Source organism: Theropithecus gelada, chromosome 9 (assembly GCF_003255815.1).
Source record: "Theropithecus gelada isolate Dixy chromosome 9, Tgel_1.0, whole genome shotgun sequence".
Lineage (NCBI taxonomy): Eukaryota > Metazoa > Chordata > Mammalia > Primates > Cercopithecidae > Theropithecus > Theropithecus gelada.
Window position 1 is genome coordinate 28,096,291 of NC_037677.1, and position 17,346 is coordinate 28,113,636.

A 17,346-nucleotide genomic window follows, 5' to 3' on the forward strand; every position below is an offset into this window, starting at 1 on the left:
CTCTCCCTCTCATCTGAGGATGATCCAAGATCTCTGAGCCCGAGGTGGGTTTGTACTGCACACTGCTTTACAGAATGCCTTGCACATCGTATAGCATTTGCTCATGAGAGTTTCCATTAACTCCGGGGCAATATACCAGTGCTCCAAACACAAAACACAGGCCAAGACTCCCTGAGGAAGCAACATGGATGTACCCCCTCCATCCTCTCCAAATGAGAATGGCACGGAGTTATAAACATTATTAAATTTTATTAACAAAACTTTGTACACTTTAATACATGTGAAATTTTACATCTAGGTAAAATAACAACACATTCAAAATTTACCATTTATACAAACTGTTACAGAATAACAACCAGTGGGTTAAATAAGTAAAATAAACCACACTGATTTTTTAAATTATCTACAAAATACTTGACTTTAAAATTCCCCTGAACATATAAAAATAAATTAATTTTACTTTTCAATTAAATCTACCAATTAGAAATATTACAAATCAAAATATCAATGTTATCTTATGAATTTTTCACAATACAAAACAGATTCACAAAACTTTATTTACAGAAATGAGGTAAGAACTGTGCAATGTTTAACCAAGAGACATATTGCAGAATTAACATGTTCTTCCAGCTAAGTACACAGTGGAGGTCTAATTACAGCTGGGTCTTTTCCACTAATAATTCACACACCAAAGAACAGTTTGGTGATTACATCCCCCATGGTGGATCACTCTGCGGTACTGTCACATCAAAAGTGTGGCTCCCCAAAGTGGAAGGGCTGTCATACAGGTTTCACCTGTTTTCAGGAACTCTAGTGGTGAGCTTTTGTTTTAATGGTCAGTAATGGGAAGTGGTTAAAATAAAACAACTCTCTATTCTTACCAAATCCACTCCTTTTCTTGTGACTCATTAGTGGATAAATACCCAGGTAATAGTTTTGCCTGAGCTATCTACAGTGGCACAGAAAGTTCTGAATAAAGGCGGAAGCATGGGAAGGCTGCAGGTGTGAAGGGATGATTCCTGCTGCTCGGAGGACTGACTGTCCCACCCTGCTGTCTAGAGCCCTTGCAGCACAATGGAGGCACTTGATCAAGGGCAAACCCCACCAGCACTTTCCAGAGTGGCCCCTTTCTGAAACAAATATTTCGCTTTGAATTGATCTGGTTCCCCCAGCAGCCTCAGAACTCAGTTAACTCAAGAACTCAGTTAACTCAAGGTTTCTTTAAAATATGAGTAGCTCTTAACACTAAAGAAAGCAATTCTCAAAAGAAAATTACCTTTAGCAGATGCAGACATTACCATCCTAACTTGATTACCAAAACTGGCTAAATCCCATTAGAAAGGAAATATTTTTTAACAAAGATTGCCAAGTCCCAGGTGATGCGCTATATATTTGTAATATTGAATCAATGGAACTCCAGAAGAAATTAGTTCCTTGGAATTTGACTTAGAGCAAGCATACTGTAACCCAAACAAAAGAGCATATTTCAACTTGTACAATAAAATCAAGTAGTTTGTAAATGGAACAAGTATTTAGTTTTGCTATTCGTATCTCCAATTTATAAACCTAGTTGTGTACCAACTATATTCTTGAGTTGATAAACATATTGCATGTAAATTATATCACTTTAAAAAAGTATTAAATTTTCTTTCCATGTTCAAAAAATTGGGGTAAGGGGTAGGGGCATGGGAATTCCATTTCAGTGCAACAAAGCAACAAGAAAACTGATCAAAGCCTTACAAGAATGTCCTTGCGGCAATTAATCCTTTGTTGTGCATTAAGTTTCTTGTTGCGTTTCTTCATAGCTGTAGTAAAAGGACTGCAAAGGCAGCCAGATGAAGTGCTAGAACAGCAGGACAGGCAATTTCTAGATGTTTCTCAGGTGTCAACTTTTCTCTTGAGCTACAGGCCCCGTTTTATCACTAAGTCTCTGCAGTTAAACAAAAGAGCAGATGCGTTAGCTGAATCAACTTTTGATAATATCCTCCCAATTTGAAACTGAGATAAAATGTGGTATAGAAAGTTGTTCCCTTTTTTCTTTTAAGTTGGCAAGGCTACTTGCAACATAATATATAGACATGAATTTACTAGTAAATACTTCAAAAACATTAAATTCAACAGTATAAAAAGACCAAAGAGGTGGGCCCATCTGAGGGACAGAACTTCTAAAGAATGAATGCAGAATTCATCTTCCAAAACAACTTTTCCACAAAAGTAACACGGTACTGTAGAGAACAAAATTTTTATGGGCCAAGAAAGTCATGGGCTGTGATTCCACATTTGCTATTTGTCCTTGGGCTTTCTTTGCATTTCCTTTTACTAATCTATAAAAAATGGAGTTACAGCCTATTATTACTTTAAAGACTGAAATCAGATGTCACGGTATCTAGCAAGGACCCCAGCACATAGCAGGGTACTGAGCAAACAGCACCTCCCAGCACTGTGTTCCTCTATTATCTCATTAAATTACTGTGATTTTCCATTAAATACATTTCATATTGTATAACCTAGGAAAAGTTTGTAATTAGTGCATTTCTTAACACAAGAAAAAAACTTGTGAAACACAGGGGGAAAAAATGCTACCAAAGAACTCAATACAGAATCACTGAAAATTGCCCATGTCAGCAGAACACTGGAGAGGTAAACGCCGTGTGTGATGACAGGAAGTTGGCGAGATAAGAGGGCAAACAGAAAGCATTGAAGAGTTCATGAAAAACAATCCTCTATTTTGAATAATTCTCGTTACTAAGTACAAACTAAAGTTTCTGAAGACTAAAAGCACAGTAAACAAAATTTTCAAAGTAACGGGAAACAGCAAACACTGCAACTTTGAACACTCATTTGCCAAGTCTCCCACCTCAGTCTCTCCCTTCTTCCTTTTCCTGATGTCCAGTCACCATTCTACATCCCCATAGCCTTCCTCTAACAGGGTTCTGCCCTGAACTGGAATTTAGGGGAAACATTTATACTCCAGTAAAGTAGATCTAATTGAAGGGGAGAATTAATAGAAAGAAACGGCCTTAAAATGGGTTCTCCTGTATGTGTAGAATACTGTTCCTGCATCCATTTTTAATTTAACTTTCACATTGAAAGGGTAAGATGCCATCACTTACATGAAAATAACTAAAAATTTGAATTCCATTACAGATGTGACTGATTTACTTTCTCTAAAGTAATCTGGTAAAATAATTGGATTGTGTGCCCTAAAATGTATGTATTAATCTTGGTAATAAATATACTTAATCAGTAAAAAGCACTTTAGAGTAAAATAAAAATATTTTCAAGTTACATAGACTGGTTCTATAACTAAACAAAGCTTCTCAGAAAGCGCCAACCATTGTCTTTTGATTTGATTGTCCCATATAACTTGCTAACTAAAATATACTGTCATCTTGAAAATTGCTGAATTATAAAACAGCCTTCAAACCTAATGTGCAAATTCAAACTGATACACTTAGGGGATGTATAAATTGGCTTAGATCCTTTGCCTATAATATCCATCTGCTAAAAGCAATGGGATTTAAGAAGAAATGATCAGGGGAACAAAATTAGGCTGGAAAATGATCATCTCTGATTATTCAATACAGTTCTTGTTTCATTAGATGTAGTAAGGAAAACATACTTACTGCTACTTTCTGACTTGCATTATCTCCATGGATTGTGAGAAATGGGTTGGCGGTAGCTGTGTGAAGTGGGGGTGCCTGTGTACCTGCAAGAAGGTTGTTGATGGGTATTTGTGTTGGTCCAGGGATCTGCAGCTGCTGAAGTTCAGGCTGGTGGTGCTGCTGGTGGTGATGTTGCATTAACTGATACAAAAAGGCTTGATGTTGTTCCTTAGGGAAAAACGTGAGAGAAAGTGAGTTCCCAAGCACAGAATTCAGCAATCAGATGAATCTGCCTTTTGTTTTCTTTCCTTTAATATTAGATATTTGCTAAGAAAGAAAACAAGTATCTCATCTAGGAAAATATGCTGTACTAGATAATAACTATCTGCTATAAAATGTCAATATCTTCAGTGAACAGCTTATTTTTAAAACAGGACACACATAGGAGACTTCTATTAGGTTATCCGTGATGATCAATGAGGGAATGCAGCAGCTTAGAGAAATCAAGGTGGACATTTGAATGCATCATGCGTGGTCAAACCCTTTCCAAACTTAAAACAACTTTAAAGTTCCCGTTCCTGCCTGTCATTAGGGTGCTTTCTTGACACAGTTACAGACCACTCTTTACAGCAAGCATATACTTCATGCAGCATGTATTTATAGATTTCCTGAGCGCTTACTAGGTGCCAGGCACTGCTTTTGGTGCTTGAAACACATTGAGCAGGGAAAGGCAAATAAATGAAAACGTTCGAATGTGATTACTGCTCTGCGTCAAGGGAAACAGAATTGTGATTGAGAAAGTCTGGAGGGAGTAGGGTTTAATGGTCAGGTTGTAATTTTAAGCAGATTAGCCAGGGCAGTTTTCATTGCGAAGTTAACATCTGGATGAAGATTTGGAGATGAGGGAATTAGCTGGGTGGATATGGGGGTGGACGAGGATTTCCAGGCAGTGCCAAGGGCCTCCAGAGGGGCAGGTCCAGCAGGATCCAGTAGCAGCAAGGACCTGGGGAGGGTGGAGGGAGCCAGGAGGAAGTGAGAAGAATGCAGAGCTTGCAGTGGCAAGGCATGGCCAGCCTGGCTTGTATTCATAGTAAAATGGGAAGGTTTTGAGAAGTGGCAGAGTCTGATTTCAGGATGGAGTCAATGTGGGGTGTCAGAGTGAGGATGGAGCTGCCATCAGCTGACGTGAGGAAAACGATGGGTGGGGCAGGGTTGTGCAGGAAGATCAGCTGTTTGGTTTTGGACACGTCATGTTAGAAATGTCTTTTAAGATATGCCAGTGGAGGCCTGGCGTGGTGGCTCACGCCTATAATCCCAGCACTTTGGGAGGCTGAGGCGGGTGGATCACGAGGTCAGGAGATCGAGACCATCCTGGCTAACATGGTGAAACCCCATCTCTACTAAAAATACAAAAAAATTAGCTGGGCGCCTGTAGTCCCAGCTACTTAGGAGGCTGAGGCAGGAGAATGGCGTGAACCCAGGAGGCGGAGCTTGCGGTGAGCCGAGATCACACCACTGCACTCCAGCCTGGGCAACAGAGCGAGACTCCGTCTCAAAAAAAAAAAAAAAAAAAAACAACCAGTGGAGCTACTGAGTGAGCAGATGGATTACAGGAGCTTGAAGCTCCACAGAGAGGTCTGGCTGGAGATGTAAATCAGCACAGAGATGCTATTTAAGGACAGCAATAGGAGATCACTGAATTCCACCTTGGGCGCACTCAAGAGGCTGAAGAAGAGGACCAAGAAAGGATGCTAAAGAGGAATGACCAGTTATAGGAAGACACCAAGATGATGTGGTATCCTGGAAGCTGAGGGGAGGAAATGTTTCAAGGAGGAGGAAAAGTGATCAACTCTGTCAAATGCTGTTGCCAGGTCACATAAGATGAAGAATGAGAACTGACCACTGGATTTAGCACCATGCAGGTCATCTGGGGTAAGCAGGGTCAAGCAAGAGTGTCGGGTGGAAGCTGTGCGGAGGCTTCCAACAAATTCTCACCTACATCGTTTGATCCCTGTAAATGAACAAACTTTAGCCCACAACACTGGCGGATGAAGGAAAAAGTACAGTCCTTTAGTCCTCATGGTCTCCAAGCAATAATTTGTGCTGAAAATTCCTTAACCAAGTTCTGGAAATAAGACATCTACACGTGCTATTATTAGAGTAAAATCTTGATTAATAGGAAGACACCCAAACAAATGGAGTTTTAGTACTCATATTAAGATGAGGCAACAGATAAGAAAAACAAGATCCCAATCTTAGTGTCAGCATTTTTTTTTTCTTTTTTTGAGACGGAGTCTCGTTCTAGTCGTCCAGGCTGGAGTGCAGTGGTGTGATCTCGGCTCACTGCAACCTCTACCTTCCGGGTTCAAGCAATTCTCCTGCCTCGGCCTCCTAAGTAGCTGAGATTATAGGGACACGCTACCATACTCAGCTAATTTTTGTATTTTTAGTAGAGACGGGGTTTCACCATGTTGGTCAGACTGGTCTCGAACTCCTGACCTTGTGATCTGCCCGCCTCGGCCTCCCAAAGTGCTGGGATTACATGCATGAGCCACCATGCCCGGCCAGCAATTAAGAATTTATATACACTCATATGCAGTGTGCCTTTAACACCTCTCTAAAAACAGACTGAAAATCATTCTCCAAGCAGCCCAACTACATGAAGAGTGCTAGGGAAATGGGTCTGGAGGAAGCCCCATGACTGTCCACAGGGCCAGGCCTGCCCTGCACCTGAGCCACAACCCCACTTGGGTCTCGGTCCATACTTTCTCCCCTTCTCCAAGTTCTCTATTTCCCATCTCCCCTCTCATCTAACCGTTAACACCCATCTCCCTCCCTTTACTTTTTTTTTTTTTTTTTTTTTTTGAGACGGAGTCTGGCTCTGTCGCCCAGGCTGGAGGGCAGTGGCCGGATCTCAGCTCACTGCAAGCTCCGCCTCCCAGGTTTACGCCATTCTCCTGCCTCAGCCTCCCGAGTAGCTGGGACTACAGGTGCCCGCCACCTCGCCCGGCTACTTTTTTGTATTTATTTTAGTAGAGACGGGGTTTCACCGTGTTAGCCAGGATGGTCTCGATCTCCTGACCTCGTGATCCGCCCACCTCAGCCTCCCAAAGTGCTGGGATTACAGGCTTGAGCCACCGTGCCCGGCCCCTCCCTTTACTTCTAATTAAGAAAATCAGAAGCATTGAAAGTGGGATTGCTTCAACCCTCCACATAAAACCCACCTCCAGTTGTTCTGCCTGCCCTGCTGGTGCAGTGAAATACTGTTCTCATCTCCTCCTCTGCTAGCACCTTTCTTCTCTCCTATGCCAGAAATGTCCCATCAGCATACACACATGCTGTCACATTCAAAATGAGTCAAAACTGCCCCGTGGTACTACCACATCCGCCTCCTTCTTCCCCTTCCTCTGCTTTCCAAAGTGACATGTCTTAAGGTGCCCATATGCTATCTTTACTTCCTCTCCTTCCCATTTTCTTTTGAACCATTTACGAGGTTTTTACTTTTATCACACCCAAACTGTAAAAAGTCTCCAGACAACCTTTAAGAAACAGTTACTGCCACCCAGGCTGAGGTGCAGTGGCATGATTACAGCTCACTGCAGCCTCAACCTCCTGGGCTCCAGTGATCCTCCCACCTCAGCCCCCCAGTTAACTGGTATCACAGGTATGCACCACCACGCCCGGTTGGTCAATTCTTTCTTACCCTACCACAGAAGCATTTTACACAGTTGACTCCTCCCTTTCTGGAAACATTTCCTTCACCTGGCCCCTAAGATGCCACAGTGTCCTTGTCTAGGCTCACTGGCCACTGTTTCTCAATAGCCTTTCTTTACTGGCTTATTCTTTTCTAGGGTGTCCAGGACTCAGTCTTCATGCTCTAGGAGTCTGCATCAAATCTCATGGCTCTCATCACCTGTGCAGCACTAACCCCAGATTTCTATCTCTAACTGCATCTTTGCCTGGGACTCCAGACACCTACTATGCAACTGTCTTATCTCCACTTGACTTGCACATCTAAAGGGATTTCAAGCTTAGTGTGTCCATGACACCTATTTTTCTCTCCAAAACTGGCTGGATTCTGCTCTTCCACATCTCAGTAAAAGTCACTATCCAACCATTCAGAATTCTTCTTTCTCTTGTATGTCCAGCAAACAAGTCTTGTTGGTTCTATCTTCAAAACATCTGGGCTAGGCACAGTGGCTCACACCTGTAATTCCAGCACTCTGGAAGGCTAAGGGCAGATCACTTGAGGTCATGAGTTCAAGACCAGCCTGGGCAACATGGTGAAACCCTGTCTACAAAAAAAAAAAAAAAGATTAGCCAGGCATGGTGGGACATGCCTGTAGTCTCAGCTACTCAGGAGGCTGAGGCAAGAGAATCACTTGAGCCCAGGAGATGGAGGTTGCAGGGAGCCCAGATTGTGCCACGGCATTCCAGCCTGGGCGACGGAGGAAAACTCCATCTCAAAAATATAACTATATATACCACAATTCCAGGCAGTTTTCAATACATAGCCCATACTATTTTAACACCTACGTCTCCTGCCTGGGTCACTCCCTCCCTGTTTCCACTTTTGCCTGTCTTCACTCCCCCACAGACTATTCTTCATAGAGCAGCAAAACTAATCCTTCAAAATGTAAATCATTACTTCACTATTCTGTTCAAAACCCTCCAATTCTTAATCCTGAAAAAAATGGAGAATGAAATAAGATAAACAAAACTGAGATTGTCAGTGCCGGGTGAGAGAAGGAGGACTACACAGGTCTTCAGGGTGCTCTCCGCTCTACTTTTGGTACACTTGAAATTCTCCGTAATAGATTTTTTAAAAAATCGCCAGTGGCTTTTCATCATATTCAAGATAAAGTCCAAATTTCTTGCCACAGCCAAGAAAGGTTGTATGCAATCATCTGAGACTCCCTGCTTGGCTCTGACCTCTCCCACCCTGACCACACTGCTGCTGCCTCCTCTTCCACACACAAGCATGCCCAGGCCTTTGACAGCAGTTGCCCCTTTACCTCCAACATGCTTTCTCTCTATGGCATACTCCCTGAGCTCTCAGGTCAGTCTGTGCTCAAAAGTCACCCCTTGCAGAGGCAGGGCCATCCTATATAAAATGGTCCTCGGTTCCCTATGCTCTTCCCCCCTTATTCCACTTCCTTGTTCTCCTCAGCATTTATCAGAACCAAAAAGCGTTCATCGTGTCCATCCATCTCTTGTATCAAAATGAAGCTCTGGGAAAACACACACCACATCTCATTCGGCACTGTGTTACCAGAGCCTATGGAAGCACCATGCCACGTGCCCTGTCACTTTTAAGTTCAGGAGTGAATGTGACATCACTGCAGGTATCACAGCCTGTATACCACATGGCAAGAAAAACTTTTTGGATTATGCATTCAATAATGTTATTTAACAAGGAGAAATCTATACCCACACTGAATATTACAGCTTAGAACACATGCTCCTAATAAAATATTATCAAAAGAAAGAACTTACTGGTGTGAGCTGTTGAGAATTTAACAACTGCTGAAACTGCTGTTGATGAATAAGTAATTGTCTTTGCTGGTCAGAAAGTAATCCTAGTCCTGAGGCACTGAAAAATGATTACAATTCTTACTTTTTACTACACACCTCTAACGCATTTTTAGAAGTTTAAACATGAAAGACAACTTTTCAATTTGATGTTTAATAACTTAGGTACAATTTTTAATCCAAACACTTTGAAAACAATTATGTACAAATTATGTGTGTGTATATATATATATGTATGTGTACAGCTAAACAAGAATTCACATTGTCAAGAAATGTTTTTATTATAAAACAAATAGGCCCTACCTTATTTTATGGAATAGAAATTTACATGTGTTTCTAACAGGCATATGTAATAATTTATCTTTAATTATTCAAAGATAATTTAACTCACACTAAGTAAACACATATTTGAAACAAAGAATCCAAACATACTACTGATTTGACTTATCCTTTTCTAATGGTCCCAATGGTAAAACTAAACACCAATGAAGAGAGCTAGAGGAAACAGCTTTCCAGTACCCACTGCAAATCCATTTAAAAGTATTTATTCCCCCAAAAGTATGTTTAGTAACAACATAGTATGTTTAATAACAACATAGCTTTAGTCCCCTAGTTTTGAACAAGCATTCAAATGCAGTTCCAGTACAGTGAAACCAATGAGTCTCACTTCCTGGGAATTCAGATAAATAAATGACCTTTATCCTATACCAAAATCTTTGATTAGAATATTAAAAATATTACATACATTTTAAGAAACTAATATTCATGTTATCTCCACTATATTACCTTTCTTCAGAATTTGATACAGGAATTCAATATACAAATAAGAAAAACTAGTATTTAAAAATAGACATCACAGATTACGACTAATTTTCAGCACAAAACATATTTAATGCTGTCACTATAAGTGAATTCATTTAAATCTAAGTTTCAAAAATAAATGTACTCTGTGTATAATATACTTAAAATTTTTGGCAGACTTCTTAAGGTATATCTACAAAGGAACACATTGAAAGCCCCATTCTAAGGCACAGACAACACTGGTACTCCGTTAGTTACACTAAAAAACCCAAAACATACTTAAGTTTCTTACCTGTTAGTCAGTGTAGCTGGCATTGGATGTGTTGCATTAGGTGGTACAGTTGTGTGAGTGAGAGGGGTAGGGTTCTGGGACATTGTGACAGGAGTCTGCATAACCCCATTTAAAGCTCCTACAATGCCATTAATTGCCAGTTGGTTACCTGGCAAAGCTCCAATTATTCCACCCACTGCAGACACGGCAGGAATGGTGGAAGTTACAGGCTGCATTCCACTAGCTAGTGCCCCCACTGTCACACCATTGACCTGCTGAACTCCACTCACTCCTGAGCCTTGTTGAGCCGGACTCTGCCCAGCAGGAGGTGGGGTAGAAAGAGCTGATGAGCTGCTGGTGCTTTGTCCACTGGAGGTTAAGTCCTAGCGTAAGAAGAGAAACTAAATTTAAAGAACACAGCAAAACTGTTTAAAATAATTTAAAACCATTTGACATAATATACTATTATTTACAAGTAAATCACACAGATGAAAATAACCACACAAAAATTACCTGATTTAATACAGGAAGAGAATTATCAGGTAAAAAGCTGTTTCCTATATGAGGGCTCTTACTGCTGTTCAAGGAATCAGTAGTAGGAGCTGGAATAATAAAAGACAAAAAGAAACCTATTTACCCTATTAAATTACATTATGTGTAAGATTAAAGGCTTATTTAAAAGCTTATGCTGAAGCCCATATCAAAACCACTTAAATATCAAGTCTTGCTATTCCTGACTTAAACAGGAAAAAAAATCTATATTGAATACCATCACTTTAAATCAATAATGAGATCATTAGACATTTAAGTAAATGTTACCATTATATTATGGACTAAGGAAGTTAGAGTAAATTCAAGTTGATCACTTAACAGGATTCTTTATGCCCTTGAAAAACGACCTATCATTCCTTTTCTGCATCTTCATATAACTGGTGACCAATTATTACTCACTTATAATACAAATAACATTGAAAGCCTATTTTCTTTAGATACAAAATAAATATTTTCACACTTACCAGTCTGTGCTGAAAATGTGTGTATTTGATGAGACGGACTAGGATTTGCTGTTATTGTTGGAAAAGGCACTGAAAGCTGTGCATTCAATAACTGAAGCCGTTCCTTTTTGGCAGTCAAGTTTTTAATTTGTTCCTCTAATCTTCGGTTTTCAACTTGAAGTTGGTGTAATGACTTCAGCATTCCTAAAACTAGCACACATTTGGATAGTTTTTAATAACAAGTACACACATGAGACTAAGTATTTTACACAGTGCCAGTAACCTTAGAAATAAGTTACAATAGAACAGTAGAAATTCTGTAAAGTGTTTCTAAATGATTAAGTTTTGTTCCTAAATTTGTATGTGGGATTAAATTTCCTATCTATGTATTTTTATAAGCACAAAGGCAAAGTGTTCCTGGATGTACCTTCTGGAAACTTTGTTGCCACATACCAAAACACACACACCAGCATCAGGTAATTTTCCATTCTCAGTGAAAAGTGATGACATTTTATTTTCGTCAAAATAAAAGCCTATTAAAAATTCAAGAGCCTGTCACTATTTTTCATTGAAGTCATATATAGAATGGTTAAGGATCGCACCAATACCCTTTACCAAAATAACAAGCACATGTTTTTGTTTGTTGTTCCATTTAAATGAAGTGCTGCCATCAGACTTCCTGGCAGGAAGCCCCTAATCCCAGCTGCTCAGCATGTTGCTCTGCAGGTCACCCAGCAGGGAGCGCTATGTGTGCGCCCAGCCACGTCTCCAGTCCTGGAGAAAGGCGCATCCCCTGTGAACAGGCTGGCTTTCGGTCTGGCCCCCATCACCTCAGGTACTTCAATTCCTTCCACAACTTGGACCTCCCAACTAACAACACAGAGTGTTACTGTTAAGATTTTTGAAGTGTCCATCACATACTAAAAAGTTGTATTTGTTTAACATGACCTCAGGGCCTTCAGAAGATACAACTCCTCTGGTACAGACACATCTGGCCATTTCCCAAGGATTTAGCTTTTATCCCTTCCCTCCAAGATCCCACAAAGAGATCTTAGTGGGCCCAAATGAGATGCAATAAGACTAAGCTAAACCTATCCTCCAGCTATCGTGTTTAAAGGATTAGCCCGGCATGAAATTTCCTCACAATTACCATTTTTTGTCAGGTTACCATTCACAAAATACCAATTTATGGCACTTAGCCAACAATAAGCAAAATGTTTCAATAAAATGAAGCAGCAAAAGTTTATACTCCAAAATGACGAAAATCACCTATTTTTCCCTAAAATTAAGACAAGGCCACATCTCCAGCTAACCACCACCGATTTTAACTCTGCATTTTACACCCATGGCCCTAATACTTAAAATGGTGAAGATACTGAAATATACATATATAGTACATGCTCTATAATCCAACAGATGATAAGCATAATATATATTAATTATAGATTTAATTCAGTAATTATTAGTCTTCCTCCAAATTATGAAGAAGCTAGCCGGCCATACTTGACTATATGTTTTTTTTGTTTGTTTTTTTCTAGAGACGGAGTCTCGCTCTGTCGCCCAGGCTAGAGTGCAGTGGCGCGATCTCGGCATCCCCTGGGTTCACGCCATTCTCCTGCCTCAGCCTCCCGTGTAGCGGGGACTACAGGCGCCCGCCACCATGCCTGGCTAATTTTTTTTGTATTTTTAGTAGAGACGGGGTTTCACCGTGTTAGCCAGGATGGTCTCGATCTCCTGACGTGATCCGCCCATCTCGGCCTCCCAAAGTGCTAGGATCACAGACGTGAGCCACCGCGCCCAGCCGACTATATGTATTTTTTAAAGTAAGTTTTCCAGAGGTGAGCAAGTTTTCTTCAAACAATTGGGCTAAGAGAAGACAGTGCTCATATATTTTAGTAAACTGGTAAGAACAAAGTACAGTGGAGACACAAAGTACCAATATGTATAATCATGGTAAGCACCGAGACAATGCTATATATGAGCCAGGCAGTGGTCCTAATATTTTTCATGTCATTTAATCCTCACAATAACCCTCTGATATGGGTGCATTATTATTCCCAATTGTAAAAATAGGAGACTAAAGAACTTTAAAAAGCATGCCCAAGATTATACTATTAATAACAGGTAAAGACAGGATTCAAGTATAAGCAGTAACACTATAGAATCTCTTCTATTAAACCACTACCTTATACTTTCTCTCACTGTATTATATGAAATGTATATCATAATCCCATTACTACTCTGGATGAAAAGTGACTTCTGCATCCATCTGCCTGTTTGTCCATCTGCCCATCCGTCTTGACTTACACGTAAGAAAATGAATACTTACTGTCACTAGGAGTACCCTGTTCTAATAAAAACTGCTGTCCTTCACTCCACTGCCTCTCCAAAAGCTGTTCTATGCTGGCTGCTACTGGAGGCAGATTTTCCAAACTGCTGTTGCCTGGTTGATCATAGCGAATCTGTAAGCTGCTTACAGGGGATCTGTTGAAAACAATTCTCAAGTTAAAAAGAAGGGGAATGCTTTTAAGAGAGTGCAGTTTCTTACCTAAGCTGATCCCTTTTCTCCTGTATGAGTTATAACATCAAGCTGCCTATGCCAGAAGTATCAGGTTCCTGGATTTAGAAAACCATAATCTACCCTAAAATTGAGTAATTATCATTCTTCCTCTCAATATTATAGAATCAAGGGAATAGCTAGCCATCATAGATAATTAAAAACCACTAGAAAATATAAACACACCACCAACAATCTCTGAAATAGGCTGTAAAATAACTTGGTATGGCATAAGACAAAAGGGTGAAAGACAAAATTAGACTTAAAAATAATTTTCCAGAAGAGAAAAGAGTTCCACCACTCTGCTTTATTTGCTATCACAATAACCCTGAACAATTATAATATTGTGAAAGATATTTGAATTTACAACCAACTAAAATCTCAAATATCACTAAAAAGAAATGTTTAACAATCTTGAAGCAGCCTTTTGTTATAAATTAAAAATTACTCATTTTCAAGTATTTTCACAATTAAGAAATAAGACCAAAGCATTTTTTTTTCTTTCATTTCTGGAAATAGAGTCTCACTTTGTCAGCCATGCTAGAGTGCTGTGATGCAGTGATGGCTCACTATAGCCTTGACCACCTCGGTCCCGGGTTCAAGCGATCCTCCCACCTCAGCCTCCTAAGCAGCTGGGACCACAAAATCACACACTACCATGCCCAGCGCTTTTTTTTTGGGGGGGCTGGGGGGTAGCGGGGAGGTTGGGCAGGGGAGACGGAATTTCACCACGTTGCCCAGCTTAGTCTCCAACTCCTGGGCTGAAGTGTTCCTCCCGCCTAGGCCTCCCGAACTGCTGGGATTATAGGAATGAGCCACCATGCCCAGCCCCCAAAGCAATTTTTATTCGATCCTTTTACATGAATATTTCTAAAATGTCTTAGATCTATACTTGAAATGATAAACAACCCTTCTAAAACAAATAGTACTTGTATTAAGATGAACATGTAATGTTCTCTCCACTTTTTGTTTTAAATTAGTAAGTGTGGCCATTTCTGATCTCCAGCTACCATGCTAACATAATACATTTAAAGAGCTTTAGAATTTCCAATGTGTTTGTATATATCTCATATGATCTCCACAACAACCTAGTGAGAAGTTGAAGCCTGGTCCATTTTCAAATGAGGAAACAGGATGGAGTTTTAGTGACTTGTCCAAAGACAAACTGCTGGTGAGGTGACAAGAGCTGGGCTACACAACTCAGGTCTTCTAACAACCCACTAGAATTCTTGACACTGCCTTAATATGCTGCTCTACAAAATTTTCGTAAGATGTTAAACAAATGGGGTTTTTATTCCATATGTAAACATTATGGGCTACATACAATTGGCCATCCCTCTGCAAATAGTACATTATACCAGAATAATTTAGGCTGTTACATTTCAGGCTGACTTCTAAAGAGTAATATAAAGTTGGAAATAATATGCTAAAAATAATTTAGTACCATTTGTTAAGTCCCATTTCACTAATGAAAAGGAAATACTATACTAAGCAAAATAGCACTAAGAGATTTTTAATAATTTCTCGGTAGCTTGTAGTATTTCAAGTTTAAAAGGGGGACAGAGAAGTGCTCTTCCACTAAACACCGAGCAAACATCCATTAACTTTCTTCTTTGAGAAGAAAAACAACATAGAAGTAATCACAACATAAAATCACAGACTAGTTAGATAATTTTACCACTGTGTTCTTCAGATTCCTGGTTTCCAAAGAATGAATATTTGATTTTCTGCAGAGTTCAATCAGGGAAAATAACACTACTTTTAGTTCACCCAGGAATTATATAGGAAAAAAGGCACCACTAGAGATGTACCATTAGAAAATAAAGTTAGTGGTTACTGAACTAATCTCTATGATAAAGAAGATGTTCCTTAACAGACATTCCCCAAATATATTAGCAATACTGTTACTCATGATCTGTCATCACATGAAAAAGTTCATTTTGGAAAAAAAAAAATTTGTAGACATGGAGTCTTGCCATGTTGCCCAGGCTGGTCTTGAACTCCTGGCCTCAAGCAATCCTCCCAACTTGGCCTCCCAAAGTGCTGGGATTATAGACATGAGCCACCACGCCTGACCAAAGTTTTCATTTTTAATCACATTTCTCCCTTACTTAGAAGAAAGACCCTAGAATGGGTTTTTCTCTTACTCTCCATTCTCACCCATTCTCACCCAGTCTAACACCATGTTTGAGGGAGGGTTCCTAAATTAGAGAACACGGAGAAAACAAAGAGAAGGCACAGAAGGGAAATAAAATTAATAGATAGCCATCACCAAAGTTCCATTCTCCCCTACAAACAGACACAGTATCTCATACAACATTCTCCCCATTTAGAACAGAAGGAATATGCAGTTCGGTAACCCCAAATATTATTAATTATATTTTAATAAATGGTACCTGAATACTGTCATAAAATAATTTCAAAAAACTTGTAATACATTTGCTATAACTGATTCAAACAATTTAAGACCTAGTAGGAATTTAGTGATCTACCACAGGACTTTACTGAATTAGGAACTGGAGACTAAGGGATTAAGTGCTATACCTATAACAGAGCTAAAACGAACCCAAAGTTGAAAGTCTTGGGTCTACAACTTTAAGAGATCTTGAAACTATTTTATGATCAAAAAGAATTATTCAAATCAATATACAAGTAATAAATAAGAGTTCGAACTGATTGGAAACCAAAGGAAAGGGATTTGTTTTACTTAGAAATCTAATGGTGTTTAAATTAGTATTTAAATTAATTTGGAATCATTTTTCTTGTCTAGACATGCTTCTTATCTGTAGAATGCTTTTATAACCTCACAAATGTACACTCTACTGATATGAGATAAGAAAGTTTCCAAATCTCAGTTTCCTTTGCCTATACTTTGCAGTGTAAATAGTGCTTACCGTGGCGAGAGACTTCCTCGGGGTGAGCTTCCTCTGCCAACTAGGTTGCGGCTATTGTCTCCAAGATCTTGATCTGTAGTGTAAATATTTCAGAGCTGATAAAGTGACTCTCACTAGATAAGAGGTTTTAAACTCTTGCCCTAATTTTTCCTAAAACATACATTAAACCTTTACCACTATCTTTGCAGTTCCCATGAAAGGAGAAGATCTAGCATGTTGCTAGTTTAGAATTGCTGAACTGTGGCATGTAAGGCGTTCTCCCTACACGTTTTTGTGGGTGTAGAAGGCCATGGATTATGTTCTGTTCTTTCATTCCTTTCAATTTTACAGCACAGAAGCGTGGTTTGCATTTGCTGTACCCTCCCCTCAGCCACTTTTAATTTCTACGGTTAAAGTAATGAATCACAGCTGTGGACAGCTAATCTGTATGCTTATCACAGCAACTCCGTATGCTTTGTATTTTTTAACACTTTGCATCCCAAGACAAGCCATAAAACACATTTACATAGAGCTGCACACCAAGACTAAAATTATGGTGTCAGAGCCTTACACCAAGAATAAAATCACATACAACACCAAATTTCCAAATTGACAAAAACAAGCAGGAATACAGAATCCTGAATTTTAAAGAAAACAAATTAACTTTTCAAAATATTCCTTAGGTAATATCAAATATCTCTGCTTGGAAAGT

The 17,346-nt window shown here is 39.6% G+C and overlaps 1 protein-coding gene across 3 annotated transcripts in view; it reads right to left on the reverse strand.

The window, feature by feature from the left end:
- Positions 1-229: 229 nt before the first annotated feature.
- Positions 230-17,346, reverse strand: part of MLLT10 (MLLT10, histone lysine methyltransferase DOT1L cofactor) — a 219,168-nt gene continuing 202,051 nt past the window's right edge. The window contains exons 16-23 of one of the 3 annotated variants that reach the window (XM_025396563.1): positions 16,656-16,728; positions 13,534-13,688; positions 11,226-11,414; positions 10,723-10,811; positions 10,231-10,592; positions 9,102-9,198; positions 3,627-3,833; positions 230-1,930 (exon numbers count right to left, since the gene is read on the reverse strand). In XM_025396563.1, the coding sequence (XP_025252348.1) occupies positions 1,886-1,930; positions 3,627-3,833; positions 9,102-9,198; positions 10,231-10,592; positions 10,723-10,811; positions 11,226-11,414; positions 13,534-13,688; positions 16,656-16,728 (1,217 nt within the window). In that variant the 3' untranslated portion in view covers positions 230-1,885. The remainder of the gene's footprint in view (positions 1,931-3,626; positions 3,834-9,101; positions 9,199-10,230; positions 10,593-10,722; positions 10,812-11,225; positions 11,415-13,533; positions 13,689-16,655; positions 16,729-17,346) is intronic. The other 2 variants (XM_025396564.1, XM_025396565.1) reach the window with 2 other exon arrangements.